At 49.1% G+C, this 22,167-nt stretch overlaps 7 protein-coding genes across 7 annotated transcripts; 3 read left to right on the top strand and 4 right to left on the bottom strand.

The window, feature by feature from the left end:
- Nucleotides 1-3,149: 3,149 nt before the first annotated feature.
- Nucleotides 3,150-5,086, top strand: K444DRAFT_534476 (Tcp11-domain-containing protein; the record flags this gene model as incomplete). Its single annotated transcript, XM_024875218.1, has 2 exons — nucleotides 3,150-3,836; nucleotides 3,887-5,086. The coding sequence occupies 2 exons, from the start codon at nucleotides 3,150-3,152 to the stop codon at nucleotides 5,084-5,086; spliced, it is 1,887 nt and encodes a 628-aa protein (XP_024733692.1).
- Nucleotides 5,087-6,581: 1,495 nt separating this feature from the next.
- On the bottom strand, nucleotides 6,582-9,589 carry K444DRAFT_534706 (uncharacterized protein; the record flags this gene model as incomplete). Its single annotated transcript, XM_024875233.1, has 4 exons — nucleotides 6,582-7,079; nucleotides 7,128-8,987; nucleotides 9,054-9,165; nucleotides 9,228-9,589. 4 exons carry the CDS (start codon nucleotides 9,587-9,589, stop codon nucleotides 6,582-6,584), a joined length of 2,832 nt encoding a protein of 943 aa, XP_024733693.1.
- A 926-nt stretch (nucleotides 9,590-10,515) lies between these two features.
- K444DRAFT_615209 (uncharacterized protein) lies at nucleotides 10,516-11,981 on the bottom strand. The gene has a single exon (XM_024880682.1). It carries the CDS (start codon nucleotides 11,927-11,929, stop codon nucleotides 10,640-10,642), a length of 1,290 nt encoding a protein of 429 aa, XP_024733694.1. The 5' UTR covers nucleotides 11,930-11,981; the 3' UTR covers nucleotides 10,516-10,639.
- Nucleotides 11,982-12,912: 931 nt separating this feature from the next.
- Nucleotides 12,913-14,967, top strand: K444DRAFT_615210 (recQ family helicase-like protein RecQ). Its single transcript, XM_024880683.1, has 5 exons — nucleotides 12,913-13,141; nucleotides 13,189-13,307; nucleotides 13,359-13,393; nucleotides 13,458-14,491; nucleotides 14,583-14,967. The coding sequence occupies exons 1-5, from the start codon at nucleotides 13,065-13,067 to the stop codon at nucleotides 14,746-14,748; spliced, it is 1,431 nt and encodes a 476-aa protein (XP_024733695.1). The 5' UTR covers nucleotides 12,913-13,064; the 3' UTR covers nucleotides 14,749-14,967.
- A 70-nt stretch (nucleotides 14,968-15,037) lies between these two features.
- Nucleotides 15,038-16,045, top strand: K444DRAFT_631959 (uncharacterized protein; the record flags this gene model as incomplete). Its single annotated transcript, XM_024883429.1, has 1 exon — nucleotides 15,038-16,045. One exon carries the CDS (start codon nucleotides 15,038-15,040, stop codon nucleotides 16,043-16,045), a length of 1,008 nt encoding a protein of 335 aa, XP_024733696.1.
- Nucleotides 16,046-16,918: 873 nt separating this feature from the next.
- Nucleotides 16,919-18,541, bottom strand: K444DRAFT_631960 (uncharacterized protein; the record flags this gene model as incomplete). The annotated part of the gene is made up of 1 exon (XM_024883430.1): nucleotides 16,919-18,541. The coding sequence occupies one exon, from the start codon at nucleotides 18,539-18,541 to the stop codon at nucleotides 16,919-16,921; it is 1,623 nt and encodes a 540-aa protein (XP_024733697.1).
- Nucleotides 18,542-20,166: 1,625 nt separating this feature from the next.
- Nucleotides 20,167-21,624, bottom strand: K444DRAFT_631961 (uncharacterized protein; the record flags this gene model as incomplete). The annotated part of the gene is made up of 2 exons (XM_024883431.1): nucleotides 20,167-21,427; nucleotides 21,476-21,624. 2 exons carry the CDS (start codon nucleotides 21,622-21,624, stop codon nucleotides 20,167-20,169), a joined length of 1,410 nt encoding a protein of 469 aa, XP_024733698.1.
- Between the last annotated feature and the right edge of the window lie 543 nt (nucleotides 21,625-22,167).

Here is a 22,167-nt window from a genome sequence, read left to right on the forward strand (position 1 = left end):
CTCGGAGCGGCTCCGTGAGCGAGCCCCTTTTATTCTGACTCGGAACTTGACATCCGAGCACTCGTAATCTCGTAGCCATTGAACAATCGATTGGAGAAATCGGGATACTTGACGATAAGACGAAGTAAAGGACGATCGCATTCGGGTGAGGCTTGAATAAGGCTGATTCGGTTGGCTCCTGAGAAAAAGGGGGATCCTCGCTTGATGCAGATCATGGCAAAGTTCCAAGTTTTGCGCAATGCAAAGCGACCTTTTGTGCTCGGCTCTGATACTTCAAAGCGATCGGCATCTGAGGCAAGGCCCTTGCAGTTCTGAACCTTTTGTGCACTGCCACCCGATCCATGTCTACAAGTACATGGGATGGTTAAATTCAAACTTATGTCACGTGTTTCGCATGGAAAGTACCTATTCATTTCGACTCAAACAGAAAAGTGAGGCGACCTGACGACTCACTACGGTTCAATTTCGCGATGTGATGAAGATTGCTCGCTTGAGCCCCTTCATTGGTTTCAGAACAAATATTGTGAAATGTCAAATGAGGATCTAGAACCAATCCAAATGCCGCGCTTAAGAAATTACAACTCAGAATGTTCCAAATCCAGCGCGCTCGAGAGCGATACAATCCGAGAATGTGATCAAACAAAGTCCGTTTGCGCTTTGCGGCTCCCTTCCACCGACGGAGGTGAGGGACACAAGTCGGGCGCCTGGATGCGACAGACCGTTTCGTGGGTGCCAATGGCCAGCCGTCCGTGGGAGGTGAGGGGGTCGTTTGACAGTCTGCAGTGATACAGTACGGACTTCCGGAGTAGCACCCTCAAAAGGTCCCAGGATGGGCGTCGAGGGCTTCGATTCTGTGCAAAAACCAATGTTTAAGACCCGCGGGATGAATGAGATTTCGGAAAACTAGGTTGTGCATGGCGTCCTTGGGGGCGTGGGTTAGACACGCCACTTACCCCATTCGAGATATCACCCTTTCCTGAGGGTGTGCAGGTAGGTTCAACATTGAGAAGCAATATGGCACGAGTACGCCCGGCCACAGTGTGCTGGCGAGAAAGCGCGATCGAGCCGGGATTCGGAGGGTGCTTGCAGAGAGGACGTGTAGATGCAGACTGCACGGCCAGAGGGAGAGTTGGCTCGGTGCGAGGTGAAGTGTTGTTGTCCGTTGCCTTGGCGCAGATCGGGAAGCCTTCGATTTTCTCTGGCTCAGAGGAGACAACTCGAGAGCGGGGGGGGGGGTATCTTAGATCTTTATATTTATATTTATATGTGCACCAAAAACCTGGCAGGACGATGTGATTTCGAGGCTGCATTTGTTGAGTCCAGGATTCAAGGATTGCAGATATTGCCCGCACGTTGAGGGGCTGCGGTCCGCGGTCTCAGCCGGGCAACAGGCGACGGTAAACAGCCAGGGACCAGGGGGGCCAGCCAGGGTGGCCATGCAGCAGCAGCATATTTGTCGGTAGCGAGCGAGCTGGGCGCACTGCCACTGCCCTCGATGTGGGAAGGGGATGCATGCCGGCAAGGATAGAGCCAAGGAAACCGTATCAGGGACAGGACATCGATCGTGGAGTGAGGAATCGAGAATCGAGAATCAAGAGATCAAGGATGGCTCATGGCTCATGCTTCATGCTTCATGCTTCATGCTTCATGCTCGCGTTCAACGTTGAACGCTGATGCTTGCTCATGCTGGCTCATGCTGGCTCATGCTGGCTGACTCAACGTCCGTTGTCGTCCGGCCTCTTTCGTGCTGCCCCGGCCTTGCCGTGGCCTGACCACGCAAGCATTGGATGAAGCCATGATGGCGACGAGGCGACAGCCGTTACGAGAAGAGTGGCTCTGCTGCATATGCAGGCCGCGATGCACCCGGCGTTTCTTCTGGAAGACTGGAATCTTTTGCTGAGGTGAGCTGGAGGCCACGGAGAGAGAGCGAGCGAGAGGAAGAGGTGGAGGCGAGGAGAAAGTGAGTCCGCGACAATAATGACGATTGCAAGGGCACGATCCCCAATCCCAACCCAATCTCCCATCCCTCCCTCCCACCTGGCAGCCACTCGCGCACTATTTAATAGTCTGGATGGCCTCATCCGCAGCGCTGGATCGCTGCGCACACAAAGCACATCATCCTCGCCGAGCCCTGCCTTTGGCCAGTCTCTTTTAATTTGTTTTGGACACGCTTCCTCTCGCTGACCCCCTATCTTGTTGGCAAGCCCTGGCCCTCCCCCCTCCTCCCCGAATCTTCGCTCCCATGACGGTTTGTGGCCCGTGTCTCCTCGCAAATGTAATATAAATTTTGGACACCACCTTGCCCTTTCTCGAGCATTACTTGCGACTGCTCCCAGTCATTTTGGATTGCGGTTCAGCCGCCCTGCGCTCCTTCCATTCCGTTCCTGTCCTCCTGTCTCGTCTCGCTACCCTTTTTGTAAATACACTTCCCTATCTGCGCATATTTCGAACGCCCTGCCTTTAATACTGCTTTCGTCACCTCTCCTTCATTTCCCAACCTTTGCGGCGGCTCTTGTTTTCATTTCCACATCGTGGGTGGCGACACTCGGCCCTTCCAGTCATTTCAATTGGTTGTAGATCGTCCATAGACAAAACCTTGGCTATTGAATAGAAAAAGAATAGCTACCTATCACGAAGCACAGAATCAGGTATGTGCGCGTCCGCTTTGCAGAAGTGCAAACACTTAAACCCTTTGACCATTGGCGAAAAGAGCCGTGCGTGCCTCGAGACGGTCTTTCAAGGTCGAAGAACGAAGTCGTACAATCTGTACCTACCCGCGCTTCTCCCACCCACGAGGACCATCGAGATCACACAGGCTCCGCTCCTTGTTTGCCCTAAGATATACCCTCGTTGAACCGTCGGATGCTGATATCAATGGCTGGTAGATACACTCATTTGCGCTGTCGAAGCGATCAGCACCTATTTTCTGGGTATTGGCTCGCACAGCCACCCAAACGAACTGAACACGAGATTTCGTGGTGAAAGGGGTCCACAGCTGGGCTGGGAGGGTAATCACCATGGCGGACGCCAGCAAGAGGGATCGGTCGAACAGCCTCGCAACGACGAATGGGCATCCGAGCCCTTCGAACAACGATGGAGGAGCGTTGGCGAGGACGCAGCAGGTAGCAGATACCCAAAATATTGAGGGTATGGAGTATGGCCTCGACCCACACAAGAACAAGTCTGGAGGTGGTATTTCCGGCCCACGGAATCATAACTTCAACTCGAATACGGCGGACAGGTCTGTAAGCTCGAGCACAAGGGAGCACAGTCCTGCAGTGGAGCCCCCAGTGACGAAAACAACCCTCAGCGAACTCGATGTCAACAAGATTGTCAATAATCCAAAGCTACGGCACGATATCAACTTCGACCCAGATTTACACTTTAGACCGAATCTTGACGGCGAAAAGGGTCGAAGGAAAACACAACGGGCAAATGACTTCTGGAACACAATGAAAGCGCAGCTTCGAAGCTATATCATGAACAGAGATCAATTCGAAAAGGAGCTTGTAATTGATGGGGAATGGTGCTTACCTTCCACACTGAAAGCAATTCGAGGGATCCTGGAAACTCTCGTTCCCCAACGAGACCGCGCATCCGTTGAAGATACATTCAATGTTGAATTGCTGATGCAGCAATTTCGAAAAGGAGTAGCTGATCTCGAGAAGCTGGCTCTGTGGCTATCCCAACTCCTCAAATGCCATTGCGCACCAATGCGTGATAACTGGGTCGACGAAATGGTGACCCAACTCAGTAATGGTGATCGAAATGGGGACGTGCAACTACTGGTTGCTGGCATGCAAAACTTGCTTGGAGTATTAGAAGCAATGAAACTTGTAAGTTTACTATTGAAAGAGAGCCTTCCTCGGTACTAACTCATAATCAGGACGTGGCCAATCATCAGATACGGTGTCTACGACCTCTTTTAATCGAGGACACCGTTCATTTTGAGCAGAAATTTTTTATGAAAAAAATCGCTCTCGGAAGAGTTGACATTGCAGGAGCTCACGCATGGTTCCGTCGAGCTAGCAGCTTGCCCGACATCTTATCGATAGAGGGCACAGTCCATACTCAAGGAAACACGTGGGATTTCATCAAAGCACTCGTCTATCTTATCCTCCCGTCAAAATCTTCTGAGATGGTGCCACACACATTTCTGTTCGACGAAGAGCGCCTGATTAAGCTTCGTTCAGATATGTTAGATTTGATCAACCTCGAAGTCTGCATGTACCTTTTCCGAAACTTAGATACGCAGTGCAGGTTACAGGAGAGTCTTTACAGCATACTAGATGACACCCCAACGACATCATCTCTGGTCACTTCTAGGCCAGCATCACCTGCTGATGACCCAATTTTATCTTTAGCTACACTCCCTGAACCAAGCCACTTTTCCGCTTCCCAATCAAAGCATCTCTCCCAAGAACGAGGCCAATTCATTCGCACCCCGGGTGGTAGACAAGTCTGGGTTCCAAGGGTTGAAGAAAGCCATATTGTCTCATCAGCGACTTCAAGTCCGCGATCGTCGCCCTCATCCACCGCTTCTACGCCAGACACCTCTCCTCCTACCGCGTTCTCCCTGTCTCAACCTTTCACCGATTCTGCTCCCCAAGTCCGAACATCTCTTCTTGACATACTTTCATCCTCGACAACCAATGACAAATGGGCCGCTCTTGCACCAGCTTTGGGCCTTCAAATCCTCCGCTCGACGACAACACCTCTGTCCCATCTCCCACAATTCGAATCTCACCTGGCCTTCCACCTCTCGAACTCTCGGTCTAGAGTTTACCAGGAAGCAGAAGCACGTGTTCTTGGTCAACTCGCCCCTATTTTGCAGAAGCTCATCGAGACTTACACGCCCCTCACTAGCCTGCAGATTTTCGAAGGAGCTACCACCCCGAGAACTCTACCTGGAACCGCTGTTCTTCAGGTAAATGGAGTCAAGGAGGAGATCACCGAGATTGCTACGAGAATTTCACACATCGGGATCCTACACTGGAGGGTTTGGGCTCCGTTGGCATACCTTGTCGATCCTGATGTAGAGGAAGACCCCGAGGCTCAACCAGAACGAGCAAAGAACAAGCCTTGAGCGGTTCATAGAGATGAGGGGCTTCAGCATACTCGAGTCGAACAAAGTCGATTCGAGGTTCCGGGGAGAACAAATCAGCAGATATTATTTTGCTCGGTCAGCCTTTGATGGTGTATCAGACCAGCCATACAAATTGGGCTATAAGTCTTGATACGGAGTTCAGAATGCCATCGCTCAATGGCAGCCACAATTGTGAACGTGTCGAAGAAGAAGAATCGTCACACACCTTGCCCTTTCCACGGCTCGTATTTCCTTTTTATCAGAATTGCATATTTGAGGATTTCTTTTGTTACGGATCGAATCAGCATTCAAGCAAGGCCCACCCAGACTTTACCTTTGATACCCAGCGCCCGGAGTCGACTACTTTCTGGTGTAATATAGATTTTACATGCTTTTTCTTTCTGCGTGCGCGAGCGGGGCTTTTGCATTGCGGAAACAACGAAAAAAATGGTTGGGCCCTGCTTTCAAACCCATTTGGAATTTTGCCCTGGGTGTTTTTATTAGAGATTGGGGGGTTTATCGGATTGGATGCATTGACTTTTTTTTTCATGTTTGGGGCGGCTTTTTGGCTTGTTTGTATTGTATAGCGCTTTTATAGACGAGAGATGACTTTCACAAGTCGGGAAAAAGAACCCTCTTGAGTGGCGCGGTTTCTGGTCCGTTGTGGGAGCGAAGTTGGAAAAAGAAATTGAAATAGGAATGTGAATGCAAAACATGTTTTGAGTAGACTGCGAATTCACCCTCGCATGCAAAATGTGTGATTGAATGTTGATGTTGTTGATGCTCAAGCATGCTCGTAAGAGAAGCCATGAAGCTGGTACTTGTAGTGTTTGTCAAAGGGAGGCAACCGAGTTGATAATGGACAGGAAGGAAGCTTTTGAACTTGTGATAAGGGAAGATGAGAGGAGTAGAAAATGAGCTGGGCTCACCAGGGTTAGAGCATTCTAACCTAAAGGATGTATTTTTATTTTATTTTTATTTTTTGTTTTTGTGATATGGGCGGGATACTCAGTTGGCGTTCGTATTGTGCAGATTGGAAGCTAACCGTCTATCAGCCGCCTCGAGGGCACACACTCTCGAGTCTCAACCCAAGCAAGTCGTCCTCTTGCCTAACGTAACTTTACTTGACATCACGGCGTCGATCTGATAGTCATCTTCGATTTTTGCACGAAGTACCATTTTTAACATTATAACCTCTTGAAATGAATCTATTTTCGTTCCTCATAAAGAACGCCCATATTATCATTATTCCTTCCCCATCTTGCATGGCGGCCTGGGTGCCCAGCGGCACACCTTCCATCATCCATCTTCGTCTGATAATCCTACATAACAGGAAAAGCGCTTATCCCAACGCCAAACGCAATGCCTCGAACCCCCGAACGCCTTGGACTCCATAATAGAAAACCTTTTGGTCCATCCCTCTCGCTACAGACAAACATACATATACTAAAACACCAAAAAATGCAGGAGCGAAGGAAAATGGTGCACGTGGATTTCAGAAGGTGACCTTTCCACTATTGTATCTTGATCCGAATGAGTTCATAGGGCTCAGCATCGAGGCAGGAGTCATTGAACCATCATTCGATCCCATTGATGAGGTCATCGTTCCAGCTCGTGAGGAGGCAACCGAGGAGCCATTCATCGACATCAAGGCATCGGCCCGTTCGAAGACATTGCCGCTGAACATGCCATTGAAAGTTGCGCTTTGTGGCGTTGAAGGAACAGTGGCTTGAACAGCAGGGCCAAGTGCGGCACTCTGAGGAGTCATTGGCAGTGCCATTTGGACAGCCGGCGATTGGACTCCGTAAGGACCATTGACGCCATTGTTTGATTGAGGGAGGGCAGCCATGTAGGACCATGGTGAAGTCTGAATGAGCTGACTCGTCTCCTTGACAGCCTTCTGGAGAGGCCGGAGAAGCATAATCACATCTATTGGGAAAAGTGCGGTTAAACTCTTGGCCTCCTTGACTTTGAAGACCAGTTCGGTGTACGCCTACTAAAATTAGCTTCATGCTCAAGAGGAAGACATTGATCAAATTACATGAATAAAAGCATTGCAAAGTTCCCAGAATGCTCCTTGGGTTCTGATTCCGGGTTCTTTGAGCTTGATCGTTGACAGTCGAGCTTTCAGGGCTTCCGCGTTTTGTAATGAGATGGAACACTTCTGGATCAGCACCTGCCAGAATTGTTTAGGCTGATCCGGATTTGACTGTTGACTGTTGATCTTCATCGCCGTAAAGAAATTACTGCTGACGCTTGGAAGTGTCTTGAGAGCCATCTCAGAAGACTGTTGCAGGCGCAAGAAGATCTTCTCAAAGATTCTATCTTCTTCAGTGAAGTCTCCGCTCGTTTTGCTGCTAGCTGATGATGCAAATGACTCTCCAGACCGCGGAGTGGCACTTGTCATAGTTGCAGACCGCAAGGCACCGTTCATGAAAGGAGGTGGGGCATTTGTGGTTATTTGAAGGTTGCTGGGATGTTGAACGACCGTAGCACTCCTGATCCTCGAACCTGTGCCTGGCCTCTCACGGGTTGGGGTGATGGATTTGTCTCGTGGCTGGAACCTGGCGTTTTCATCAACCGATTCCAATGCTCTTGATGTCTCCCTACTCTCCTCTAAAAAGACACTCGAGCCAGCATTCCGCACTTCCGCTGTTGTGCCATAAACGAGAAGTAACAACGTACGAATATAGCGAGGGTCTCCATTTTCGAGTAAGGTTTCGACGTTTCTTGAGAGAAGACCACAGACGTGCATGTAAGCACTGACACAGGTCAAAGTTGCTCGACGAACATTCTCATTCGAGCGAGGCGATACCTCTTCATCTTCCTCCGAGTATGTAATGTAATTCTGGATATGCCGATCAAGCTCCTCGACGTGTGTTGTAGCATTGTAGAAGACCCTCTCGAGGCTGGTTCGTTTGTTTGTGCCATCCCGAGCTACACCCAGGAGGCTTTGAATTAAGGGGTGAACCTGAAATAATGCATACAATATTCCCTTCGCTGCTTCAACAACAGGATCAGGTGATAGGGATTCTCGCTTGCGTTCGGGAAGGCTCGACAGACGTCGCACATAGGTTGCTCTTTGAGCTGCCGAGTCTGCTGGACTAGCAGGACTCCTGGAGTTAATAGTTCCATTGGTGCCATTTGTGCCATTGGTACCGGCCTGCATGGCGGATCCATGACTGAGACCTCTGTAATGGCTATATCGATTGGTTTTTGCTTCTTCAACAGTATCTAGTTCTGCCGACTTCTTTGAGACTATACCCATTCGTCTCGAGCGGTCAGCAGAGCGATCTCGGTTCGCTTGCAATAAAGACTCGCTGTTACTCCGAAGCCGTTCATTCGCGTTGTTGATGGTGAGAGGCATGACGCCCGGCCGTCGAAGAGCTGCATTTTGCTGAGAGAGGCCTCTATAGTGAGAACGCGAGGGAATTGGAGGTGGTCGTGGAAGTGCCGGTGATCGCAGATCAGGGACCTCAGCCCCATTGACTTTGATCGGAAATCTGCCACTCATAACCCGCTTCATGGGCCGAGGAGTCTCGGTACCCTCGCTAGATTCTTCACCGCCAGACTCAGTCTCTGAACGATCGAATATAGCTTTTTGTCTCAGGTATCTCTTAATCTGGGATGTAACCGAAATCTCATCTATCTCGTTCTCTTGTAATCCGCCGTTCGGGGGGCTCGATGCTTGAGGTTGAAGGATTTCCTTGGGAGGGAACCGAACAGGGTTGCCATCCAACTTTAGTACTTGGAGAGAGGCCATATCCGCCAGGCAGAGAGGCAGTGTCTCTATTCGGTTTTTCTGGACAGACAGGACTTTGAGTGAAGCCAATTTGATCAGTTCGGGAGGCAAGATCTTAAGCTTATTCCCTTTGAGATCGAGAATTTCGAGGGAGGTCAGCTGGCATATCTGCGGCAGGGGTCAATTTTCCGCACACTCTCAATCTTCGACCACAATGCTACTTACAGATTGAGGGAATTCGCGGATGACGTTGTTGCGAACGTTTAGGTATCTTAAGGAGGTACATTCCGCGAATCTGGAGGGGAATGTGGATATTAGGTTGTGTGACAGCGCAAGTCTATAAAAGAGTCAGCTGAATCCCTTGCATCGAGGACAGAGGTGGGACAAGCTAGAGGATACCTTTCAAGTTCATTTTTTATTATATCAACGACTTCCTCCGGGAACCTCTGGATTTGCTTGTGGCTCAAGTCGATAGTCACGCCTGGCTTCAGCTCATTACTCACACCGCTGGCCTCGGCAGCTTTCGTCTGGTTCTCATCGAGGGCATTCTTCATTGCTTCGCGGGCAAGTGCTACCACCTGCGCCGCAGAGATAGGGATCTGCGAGGATAGCGAAGAGTTTGATGCTGCATGTCGTACGGTGGTGGCATTCGGGAGCCTTCGAACAGTGTTCAGGGGAGGTGGCCTTGGGAAACCATTGCTGTCCAGCGGCCGGCCAGTCGACTGGGTGGCCGTTCCCAGCGGACCAGATGGTCGCTCCATTGCAACGGTTTGCTGGTGGACCTCGAGTTGAGTGAAGTTGTGCTGGCTTGCGAGTTGGGGCAGTCAATGTTTCAACCCGCTCGATACGAAAAGGAGCACTTGTCGATAGATTGGCGCTCGGTCAGGGCGAGGTGTCGCGACAGTGAAGTTGGGTTTGGGTGCAGCCAGAGGACAGCGAGTGCATCGCTGAGTGTTGTATGTTGCACCGTCGCCGGGCGCAAGCTCAAGGATCAGTCTGATCTTGAGGGGTGAAGGTCGCGATATCGCAACGAGTACGGAGTAACAGATCAGCTCAGATTGCATACTGTGCAGTTAGCCTTCGCCTTAGCGTCACGACTCAACGGCCACAAAATGCAGGAACAACAGGGCGGGGTTCGCTAACGATGAATGGGCCAATCAGCGTCGAGACACCGACACCACCAAACTCAAGCCCAGGCACCGCCGATTTTGGGTATCGTCAGAAGATTGATCTCAAGGAGAGTAAATCTAGGGCGGAAGGACATGCAGGTGCAGCACCTGGGACTGTAACTCGGTATGGAATACCGAAGTGGACGGGACTAACAGTCACAAGCCAGCAGAAAAGCTATATAGGGGCCTGGGACAACCAGTGTCTGTCTTCAGTGTTTGCAGGTTCATCGACAGAGTGCTGAATGCACGCTGTGGCACTGAGGATCTAAGTCTTCACATCCCTCCCATTTTCATGTTTGAATACCCATCCTTTGTTACAGTATTCCAGGGTCCATATCGGTCTTGTCTCTAGAAAGTTCCCCTCGCACGATTGTGGTGACAGTTCACCCGTCATCGCCATATTAGCATAGAACAGTGACGAAAAAACTCTTCTAAATGCTGCAAATACCTTGTCACACAACAGGTTGGCTCACCGCATCCTGGCAGAGGCTGCGTGGCGTCAACACATGCAAGAGAGAGGACTCAGCTCAAATTTATTGCCAAAGAAATCTCAGAATTACGTTACATTTCTGCAGTCAATGTTTCCAAGCGCCTAGATGGCCTGAGTCAGAAGAAGTATTGCGGTGACGACGCACAACTACCTCAGAGCTTGCCGGTTGGATTCTCAACCAGCGAGAATACCAATCCTTCGTCAGGGCTGGCTTCCCCCTTGGAAAGCTTCTCCCATCCTCTTCCAAGATCCTCCATTCCTTCTCCCCAGACCAATCGCATACCATTTATATAGCCCCCCTTTTTAACTGAATCCCACACCTTCATGAAATCTTCATAATACTTCCGCTCGCCAGTCTTGTCCATGGCCTGTGTCCTCAACGCGCATGCATTAATGAGTGCTTTGTATCCTTCCACCTTTTTCATCCTTGCAAGAAATCCTGCTGTTGCCTCTTCCGGTGTCTGGGTCTTGAATTCTCCTGCAACTTGGAGCTGGACAACATCGTTGTAGGTCTTCCGTAGCTTCACTGCCCACCTGTCACCAGCTGCATCTCTTGATCCAAAGTCAATCACAGCGATCTTGTTATCTGGTTTCAAGCCGAGATGTTGTCCAAGGTCACCGGAATCGGCATCGTATGTGAGAACTTTGTCGTAGAGACCTGTGCCTTCAGTGAAAGGCTTGGACTTGTTAGAGCCTACGCCGATCACCATTCGAGGCTTTTCTCCAGCAGGACGACCATGCTTTAGGCAGTACGCTAGTCCCAATGCTGTTTTGCCACTTGCTGAAAAAACGAGAACAATCGACTTTTCTCTGAGTGCTCCGTGCTGAACTGTCCAACCATCTCTTAGATCTCCACTGGGCTGCACAAGCTCAGAGGGTTCCCATGCGAAGACGTAGCGATTTATCATGTAACCCGTCTGAAACAGCACCAACATTAGGGAATCGTAACCCAGGCTTTCCTTATCTTCAAGTTCTTTGGAAGTTGGTAGGTAAGAAAAGTATCGATTGTAAATAGGTAGCTGTTTCTCTCGGTACTTGCTGACCTCAAGGAATTGCCCTGGGACATTGTTGAGCTTGACCTCCATGTCCAACGGTAGTGTGCCAATTGGGAGATATCCATAGAACTGTGTTCCAATTTGAAGACCGGAAACATTGCTCTCAATTACTTCTGCGTATCCCCAAGCTGAGATGCGACCAAACTTAGTTGGATCTGAATATCGAGCTGGGGTGGAGGGCGGAAGTGGATGCACATCCCACCAGCCGAGCAGATGTCCATCCCGTGCATACGAGCAATTGTTGGTGGTCAGGGACAAAATGTTTGACTTGATTCGAATCGACGACGGGCCCAAGGGCGGAAGGGGGTAAGCATTGGGAAGCGAGACAAGATATTGGTCCTCGTAATTGTTCTTTGAAAGTACTTGAATCACAGGAGTGGATGCCATTGTTTCAAATCTATAGAAAGTTGTATTATGCAGTCGCTTGGGATGATGACAAGCAATTATGAACCCTTGATCTGTTCCAATGCTAAGCTGGAGAATTTTCAAGTACTTATACTTGCTCACCGGTACGATTCAGTATGGTTCCAAACACCCCCTGGCAAATGCTGACCGTAGGCATCAAACGATACGTCCGTAATACGAAGGCGGTGCGGTGTTGAAAATCGTCCATTTTCCTAAGCGAGGACCTTTAAAATATCGTATTAAAAGTATTCTAAAGATTAAAACTGCCAAAATACAGGGGCGGACAGTTTGGCTTCTTCTCTATAACACATACTTTAATTCATATTATTCGAACCTAGTAGTGTGGCAATGCGCAATTTTCAAAGTGTAGTGATTTTGTTGTTCTTTACTTTGGCGAGATCGACGGTTTTTAACGCCGCTCGCCTGCGTATGTAAGTGTGCCTTGACACGATTGTTGTGCGTTGCGTATTGTAACTGGCACATAACGTTACATGCAGCCAGTCCTTCTGAGCAGTGACCCTTTTCATGTTGACTGAATAGGAATATGAACGATCTGAGCTTCTTGATTCAACAAGTATGCTTTAGAGGCTGTAAAGCAAATCGTTTGGAACGATTCATCGCGATCCTGAGATCTGAAGCTCATGGGGCACGTGGAATGAGAGCGAATCCATACTTGAAGAATCTAACGGATGGAAGATACGAATTCAAGACTCAACCAGGTACATATTTTCTACCATACTGATGGCCAGCTATAATGTAAAAAGGGTAGGGGAGAATCGGGTGACTTCACTCGTAGCACAGTACTTCAACGAAATGTGTGTTAATTTTGAGAAGAGACGATGGACCTGAGCAAGAGATCTTCCCGGTTACGCGCTCCTAGCCGGCATTGGTCCCCGTAGCGATTCCCTTTTCGCGTCGAGTCGCGTCACCCACCTGACCCCTTCCTCCTGACAAACACACCTGGCAAGGAAAGAACGAGTTACCTGTGATTTGATTCCAAAATCTTCAGATCCTTGCTTGAGAATGAAATCAAGTCAAACGACAGATGAGGCAGCGTTCGTGCCTGATTGTCATCCTCGACCAGAACATCAAATCCAGATCAAGGTCACGTGTCACCATGCCTCTTCGGAGGTCGAATTCTTGTGTTGACATTGACTTCACACTCCGTCGCAAATTCAAGAGGACCTCTTTCAGGTAAATTGATTGACTTTTGCAATTTTCAATGCTGATAATCTCTACAGACCTCTTCAGCGGGATGTTATCGTTGCAGCTCTGGCGGGAGACGATGTCTTCGTCCAAGCAGCTACAGGCTTTGGCAAAAGCTTGTGTTTCCAATTACCTGCAGTCATAGACCATGGCAGTGAGCTTCCTTTCGACCTCATTTTTCGATGGCTTATCTAACCTCTTCAAGTCACTATCGTCATATCTCCACTTCTAGCTTTGATGGTATGCAGCCTATGAGAGCCCGGAAACAATGGATGACGAGAATGATTGCTAATTGATTTCTAAGACGGACCAAGTAAATGCTCTGCGAGTTGCCGACATTGCAGCTGGCACTATCAACGGAAATACGCCATATGAAGAAAAACAACGTCTGCTTCAAGATCTGGCAACCGGCCACCCACTTACCCGGCTTCTCTATGTCACGCCAGAGCAGTGTGCTTCAGAAGGCTTTCGAAAGCACCTGAAAGTTGTGTACGAGCAAAAGGAATTGGCAAGGATTGCGGTTGACGAGGCTCATTGCATATCAGAATGGGGCCATGACTTCCGCCCTTCCTTCAAAGAACTGCGGTGGTTCAGAGACAACTTTCCAGAGGTTCCTGTCATCTGCCTTACTGCAACGGCAACAGAGCAGGTTCGGAACGATTGTATCAATATTTTAGGATTGTCGCCTACCAAGTTGAAGGTCTTCACTATGTCCACAAGCCGAAAGAACCTTCACTATGAAGTAAGATTCAAGAGCGATGAAGAGGACCACTTTGACGACTTTCTGGGCTGGTTGCAAGGGGCTCACAGGCGCCGTTCAGAAAATATGGCGCGGCGAGCCGAACTTGAAAAGGAGGGGAAACGGCTAGACAACGTGTCTGGGATCATCTACACTATTTTTCGACAAGACTGCGAGACTCTAGCAGCCCGCCTCCGCCACTGCGGCATTGGTGCTAAGCCTTATCATGCAGGTCTCCCCAACAATGAGAAGAACGAAACTTTGCAGCGATGGGTAAATAACGACAAAGGCTACGACGTGATAGTGGCAACCACGGCATTCGGCATGGGTATCGATAAAGAGGACGTTCGTTTTGTGGTTCATTGGCAATTGCCAAAATCGTTTGAGGGCTTCTACCAAGAAGCCGGACGAGCAGGTCGGGACGGCAAAGCTAGTATCTGCATAATGTACTACAGCCGGGAAGACCGGGACCGGGCATACAATCGGATGAGCAAGGACAGCAAAGAAAAATCGAATCTTGAAGCGAGAGTAAAGAGCCTGAATGCTTTGGTAGCGTACTGCGAGGATGTGGAGACATGTCGACATCGAATGATATGCAGGCAAGCTTCCGTTTTCCCTTTTGGTGGAGAAATAGTCCTTTCTTCTTCTTTCTCTGGCTTGAATGTGGTATACGTTTGCTTACCATTCCAGATACTTTGGAGAAAAGGACATCCCAGAATGCGAATACGCTTGTGACTGGCACAAAGATGTAGCCAAGCTCAAAAGAGCAAAGCAAAACGGCTTACAGAGTGAAGAATGGGTCAGCACTCAAAGAGAGATGGGACGATATGACAGTGGGTACGATGGCTACGACTGAGCATAATGGCAGAGGGCATGCATGGGCATTGCAGGAGATTGCTGGAGATTGATACCCCAAAGAAGTGGTGTAAGCTCACCAAACTAATGTATGAATTTTATCAGTGCTGTGGAAAGCAATCAGCATTGCTCTCATCTACTCCTGAAAGCTGAGAATAAGCATGGTTCGGTCCACCCTTTTACCTCTGTGTCCTGACCACCTTTGAATATGAAGAAGCGTCTTCCGCCTCCCTGCACAGAAAACAAAATCCCATCAAAGAAGGCATGTCGTGCGGCTTTATTTGTAGATTATGGCTACCTGGCTCTCGGAAGATTTGTGGGACGGAATTGAGGATATAATGAAGGCTTCTCGCCTCCCAGATCGATCATCAGCTCAGCACACAACACTCAGAGCATCTTCCAATCCTCATATCAGAGAAACACAAATCACAACCACAACCACGGGAGCTCTTCCCTCTTCCCTCTTCGGGTACGATATCATGGCCCCCCTTGGAGAGAGCCGTAAGGCTTCCAACGCTCTACCCCGCCGAAACGATACACCTCGAAAGAAGCCCAACATGGACAACGAGGACGAGGAGAACAATCATAGCGAAATGGGCCCCGAGGAAGAGGAGATCCCCAGCGAGAAAGACCCCCTCGAGAGCCTCGAGAGCCTCGACCGTGACATGCAGTTGGTTTATCAAGCATATCCCGGACTCACGGGTAAAAGTTGGGCTACGATCTGCGCGGCAGCTTCTGCAAAACCTGCTGCAAAAGCTACTACAAACCGTGATGGAGGCGCTGCTACAAACAGTGCGATCCCTGGAGATGCCCAAAACCCCATTATCCAACCCGCCAGTGCCGATAGACCTCAACTCACTCAGAATCCTGCCAACCCTGCCAAGCCGAAGCTGGACGAGGTTGATATTTATGTCAAGCTTTGGAACAAGATCGGTGATGAATTTCCAATCTCCGGCGGCCAGGAGGCTTTGCGGATCAAGCTCGACTCGACCTATGGTGACCTCGAGGAAAAGCTCAAGATGCACATCCGCGAAAGCGAGGAGAGACACAGAAAGGCTCAACTTGCCGGTAACTTCCACCTGGGTGTTTATTGGTCCAACGAGCACGAGGTACATGCGATCAATGCTATCTTGGAGCCAGGTGCTTGGGACAATTCTGTCACCGAACCTGGTATGGGAGGAGTCAGGGTCGATTGGGAGAACTGCAAGAGTACTCTTGCTTTGATGGAGAGAATGCATGGACTGCCCACCATGAACGTCGTCATCAAACCCAAGGAGGATTGGTCTGATAGGAAGTAATTGGCACTATGGACGGAGGTCGAATGATTGGCAAGACATCAGGAATGGGAGCGATAGGAGTTCCTGACATTGGCCCCCCACATACGCCTTGCTTCGCATTGCATTGGAAGGAGAGAATTGAAATGTACGATACCTGATCAACAGGAGGGATCAACACACTCATTTTGCACCATCATGTAAACTAGCAACCAGAACCCTTCAATGGCATCCTTTTGCCATTGCTTTACATCTCAATGCTTATGTGAATCTTTTTTGTGTTATGATTTTATTTTCGCTATGGTGCCGACTGGCTACAAACATTCCACCCGTCCTCATAGTTTGCTGCCAGCTTTGAATAGGAAGAGCACCATCTTGATGTAGAAGTGCTTGCTTTTTGGAAAGGAAAATTAATGTGGCACCTAGTAGTGCAGGTCCCAATTGGGGTACATGAAGTCAAATGCCAATGCCAGCGGGGTATCAACGCACTTTCCATAATCATCAGCCATCAATCATTTCCGTTGCTAAGAAGAAGAGAAAAGAAATTATCTGGGGTATCAACGCAGGGTTCGGAATGAATCAGCAATGAACTCCGTCGAAATCAAATGAAAAGAGAACATCCGGGGTATCACCGCGCTCTTCATAATTATCAGTCGTCCATGAACTCCGCCGCAAGGCAACAAAGAAAAAGGAAATCGAATCCAACACGATGCTCCAACCAAGCGTCTGGCAATACCGGAAGAAAACTCTCCAAGTTGCGCAAAGTTGCGGTCTGTCGCATCCGCCGTCATCCAAGCTCCATATCCCCAACCAAGCTCGCACCATCCAAAGACAGGCCAAGCAACTTCACCTCCAAAGCCAGATACAGCACGTTCAGCGCCCAAGAGATCTGGTCCATCACTTGGTAGTCCCAGCATGTTGAATGTTGATGTCGCCATACGAGATATAGCCCCTGCGAATGCGGTAAAAGAAGTGGTTTGTGATAACCCTTTCAGTGAATTTCATGAGATTATCAATGCACTGTTGGTTTCTCAGATCCTTGTAAGTATCGGAGAATTCCTTGCCATGCCTATCCAATGCTCCTGGAACCTCCCATTCGTGCAATGGGGCGGGAGCCAGCACGCGCAACTTTTCGATAATCCCGTCGGTCATCTCAGTGTACTCCGGAATGAATAAGCCCTTCCAGATGTGACCAGAGAAGTCACGGAGGAAAGACGGATCCAGGAGTTGAATCGTCTGTACGATCTTGTGGTGGCTGTGACCTCGGCTCCAAAGCCAGAGGATGATGCTGTGGGATGGCTTGTGAGTTCGAGGGGGTTGCATCCAATCCGTTCGGGCAGGGCGGTCATAGTCGCGCGGGTTGTAGTCTGGGTCAGCCTCGGGTCCCTCCCATCTAGGAATCTTCAGATCCTCGAGTTCTTCCAGCAAATCCTCGTCAGAGCAGTTGACTGAAATCTTGTAGTAGTCGGAGAGATTGGCAGGGTCGTCGTACGCATAGGTGGGATCCTTCATGATATGAAGACTATTCGATTCAAGGCCGAGATACTTAATTAAGTCCTTGCGCTTGGGCGGGATTTCATACTCTTCCTCGAGCTCCTCGAGATATGGCTCCTCTCCATCAAGTTGTTCCTCTCTATCGGTCTCAAGTGCAGCTGCAAGTGCTTCACGATTCTCTTGAGGGACGGGAGTGGAAGGGGGAACACGGTAGTGGCGGAGACGTTCAATTGTGTCCATATCAGCGCCCTTCATCTTGAGAAGTTGCGCAGTGGTGATGACTTTGAAGAGATCTCGGTTGGTCGGGTCTTCTTCACCTTCGTGTGCGTTATTGACCCAACGAGAGATGCCTTCCGTTTGTTCTTCCGGCATGTCGTACGTGACGATAGGATAGTACACGGGATCAGGGGTTGCGGGTCGTGGAAATCTATTGCTGATAAAATTGCGAAGGTTGTTGGAAATTGACTTGGTAGTTGTCAAGAACATCGATGCTTGCCTCTTCATTCTGGACGGAGAAGACACTCCATGATTATCGGTGCGATCACTTCGAGGAGTTTGCGTAATTGGCTTCGAAACCTCGCGAATGTTGCCATAGCTCGTCTTCCGAAGACTGACTTTGGTAATTGTGTTTCGTAACCGACTTAACATGTCGTCAAGATTCTGCTTTGGCTCTTGGAAGAGCTCATCAACCTTCTCCTTAGATTGTTGAAGAATCTTATTGATATTCTTAACGGTCTTCGAGTGTTGAATCGACACCTTAGACTGCTTAAGCATCCCGTCGAGGTTCTTGAAAGTCTCAGATTGTTGAATGGACTCTCTAATCTGCTCGAATTTAGATTTCGGCGACTGGATAACATGTGCAAGAGTTGGAACGAAACCCCAGTTTCTCCTAGTGACGTCGATATCGTTGACTTCGATAGTGTATCCAATATCTCTGCGCGGACCATCATAGTCTGTTGCAATGATGGAGGCATCGTCTCGTGCGACCTCGATATTGAACTCACAGTTGATTCCGCAGGGAACCATTCCGGATGCGGTCTCGTGGCGGGAACGGAGAGGGAGGCATTTGAGGTTTGACCAGAAAATCGTCACATGTGGACCGTCTGGCCATGGAATTTCCATCCTGACCAACCCAGTGAGTGTCTGTGCAAGGATAAGGGCAAAATTAAGGGTGTGTAGGGGCTTCAGAGATGCGAGGGCTATTAGAGGAAGAGGTCGAAGTAGGTACACACGATCTACTGAATAGATCTAGATTTACAAAATAAAACCGGCAGAATCAAGCGAGAGTGTGGACGCTAGTTTAGCGTATTTTGATAGCATACAAAAGCAGCACTGGGAGGGGAAGAGATAGCCATTATCTCCCCTTACGGCCCGAGATATCCTCGTTCTCCCGTGCAGACTTCGTAAAAAATGAGTAGATTTGCGTCATTGCAAGCATTACCGGACGAGTATTGACTTCTGAGATCAGTACTCATCACAAAAATATTTCGTTTCCTAAGATTGGGAGAGGATCGGCCACACGGTGATGGAAAGTGAGCCGCCGTTGCGCTTAGTGAGGCAGGCAGAAGCATACAAGTCCGCTTTGCTTTCAGGAGCTCAGCTTTACAGCAACATGAAATTCTTAGAGTCTCATATGACATGCTGGATTTGGCCCTTTTCTCCATATTTCGCAATGCGCTAAGTTCAACTCCAAGTTTTCACAACATAGAGAATCTACTACGCTCCGTACTGACGGAGGTGAACCATGTGTAGAATCCATCGCCGCCTGTTACCGACTTGTCGGTGCTTCCTTTCGCTTTCACCGAAGCGCTAATAAAGGCGGCCAACAACGAAGTGAAGCTATCCTCATGTCCTACTAACGTGTCTGAGCCTCCCCTTTATTTACCGAGGCGCTAATGAAGGCGGTGAACAACGAAGCGAAGTTATCTCCGTGTTCTACTAACGCGTCGGACCTGCCTTTTACTTTTGCCTGGGACTACTTCGACACATGTTCACCGCCTTCAATAGCGTACTGGACAATAGCTTCACCGCCTTCACAAGCGTTATAAGGATAACGTTACTTGAACAAACGGCTTCGGCTAAAAAGGGGGTGAAATAGTGAGAATCTCAGATGAGGAGCTGGCATTGACAATATTCCTAATTCGGCCATAGGACGCCACATTGCCGAACTCTTCTACGTGCAGGAATATGAGGATACTGACACGATTGCAAAGCCATGGCCATCAAAATCTGAATTTAGGAACAATAGCAGGGAAGGTGCACAATGGTGGAGATCTCAATTCAAGAGCTGGTGTTGAAAAATTTCCTAATCGGGCTTAGAAGCAGCAAATTGCCGACTTCTTCTACGAGCTGCAATACGAGGAAAACCGCACACTTGCAAGGCCATAGTCACCATAAATAGGGAACAGAAGCAGTCCAAGGAAGGGTGGTGAAGATTCAAGAGCTGTGTTGACAGATATCCGCTTTCGGCTAAGAGGAAGCCTAGCGTCAGCATCCTTGCAAGGGGAGGAATACGAGAAGCATCACACACTTGCAGCATCATGATCATCATGACCGGAGAATACGGGACGACATCAAAACACGCAAAGCAAATCAAGAAATATGTGTACAGCTCTATTGGAGGAAAGGACATGCGATCTATCCGTGGATCTTTACTTCAATGTGACCAACTCCTCTGCACTGGTGGGGTGGATAGCCACACAACTATCGAAGTCTGCTTTCGTAGCACCCATCTTGATGGCAACGCCGAATCCTTGGAGCATCTCTCCACTTCCTAGACCCAATATATGCAGGCCAACGACCTTCTCGTTTGGTCCTTGGCAAATGAGCTTATATTTCGTGGGTCCTTTCTCGTCTGGCTCCATCATTGCATAGTACATGGCTGTAAAGCTGGTGTTGTACACTTTGATGTTCTCCTTGCCGTACTTTTCGATTGCTTCTGGTTCAGTCAAGCCGATGCTGCCGACTTCTGGATGCGCGAAGACGACTGAAGGGATGAGGTTATAGTCTAGCTTTGAAGCCTTAAACTTCGCTGGCCCAAACAGACGATCACTGAGCTTTCGGCCAGCTGCAATGGCAACAGGCGTCAGCTCGACCTTCCCAACAACGTCGCCGAGGGAGTAGATATTCTCAATGTTGGTGTTCTGATATTCGTCCGCAATGATCTGGCCCTTCTCGTTTTGCTTGACACCAGCCTTTTCCAATCCGAGGTCCTCGACTTCTGGAGAACGTCCAATAGCCCAGATTAAGTTGTCTACTCCCTCTAGCTTTCCCTCTCCGTTGGCATCCTTATAGTGGATTGTAAGCTTGCCGGTCTTCTCATCCTTCTCAACTTTGCTTTGACTCGAGTTCTTGTGCAGGTGCACGCCGAGGCGTTCGTATTCATTAGTGATTGCTTCTTGAACCATAGGATCAAAACTTCTCAAAAATTTGTCATGTCGAATGAATAGATGCGTCTCCGTTCCTAAAGCATTGAACATTCCCGCGAATTCAACGGCAATATAACCAGCTCCAACTAGTGCCACCTTCTTCGGCTGCTTTTCAATGTCGAAGAATCCATCACTGTTTGTGCCATATTCTGCTCCAGGAATATCTTGTGGGATCGTGGGGTGCCCTCCAACTGCTAACAGTATTTTCTTCGCCTTGATAGTTTGCTTTGTTCCGTCATCCAGAACGACCTCCGCTTCGTGCTTTCCAGTCAAGTGTGCCCTGCCGTGAATATATTCCACCTTGTCGTTGACCAAGTTCTTCTCATAGATTCCGTTCAGGCGTTTGACATATGCATCCCGCTTCTTCTTGAAGTATGGCCAGTCGAAAAGCGCCGTCTGTTGGACTGAGAATCCGTATGCTTTTGCTTCGTGTATCGACTGAGCAATTGAAGCTGCGTTGAATGTGACCTTTTTGGGAACGCATCTGCGGTACAGGTTAGCTACGGCACAGCTTCGAAGGGGGTATTCCTACCCAACATTGACGCAGGTTCCTCCCAGACGGTTGCTCTCAACTGCAATTGTCTTCGCTCCGTAGTACCCACTGGCTCTTCTCGCAGAAGCCAGGCCACCACTGCCGCCGCCAATGACAAGGTAATCGCATTCTTTCGGTACGGGGGCCATTCTGGATGCCGAGGATGAAAACTGGCGGGACAGAGAAGAGAGTCTAGAATTCGCCGTCTTTGAAGCTGCGACCGTTGAGCGGGCAAGGAATGTAAGCTTTTGCATGGAGAGAGGAAGGGAAAAGTGATGATGGAAGCTATTTATCAGATCGGGCTGAGGTGACGTGCTTTGAGGGGCACGCACTCTGACGATTAGAGACCGTTGCTAGTGTGGGAAGCTGCGATTATGCAATGGCAGGGCCTAGAACTTTGCGGAGATTAAAAACGGATAAAGAACGATTTCAGTTGCAGATTTACAAAGTCTAGGATTTCTGTCTCACTCTCGCATGAGCTTTCAGCACCATTTTGGGGAGGATTTCAAATTGTTCAATGTAGGAAACATTTGTAAGCTTTGGCGGTGTTTTCATCTCTGCAAAGCCCTGCCAAGGCCTGGAGTCAGTCCTTTTCCGCATCGTGATCACAGCCCCTCAGCCTTGCAGATCCAGCTCTCCCCTCTTTACATGCCATCCAACCAAGCAATAAATAAGCTGCGCGCTTGAGAGTA

This window comes from Hyaloscypha bicolor, assembly GCF_002865645.1.
Source record: "Hyaloscypha bicolor E unplaced genomic scaffold K444scaffold_117, whole genome shotgun sequence".
NCBI lineage: Eukaryota > Fungi > Ascomycota > Leotiomycetes > Helotiales > Hyaloscyphaceae > Hyaloscypha > Hyaloscypha bicolor.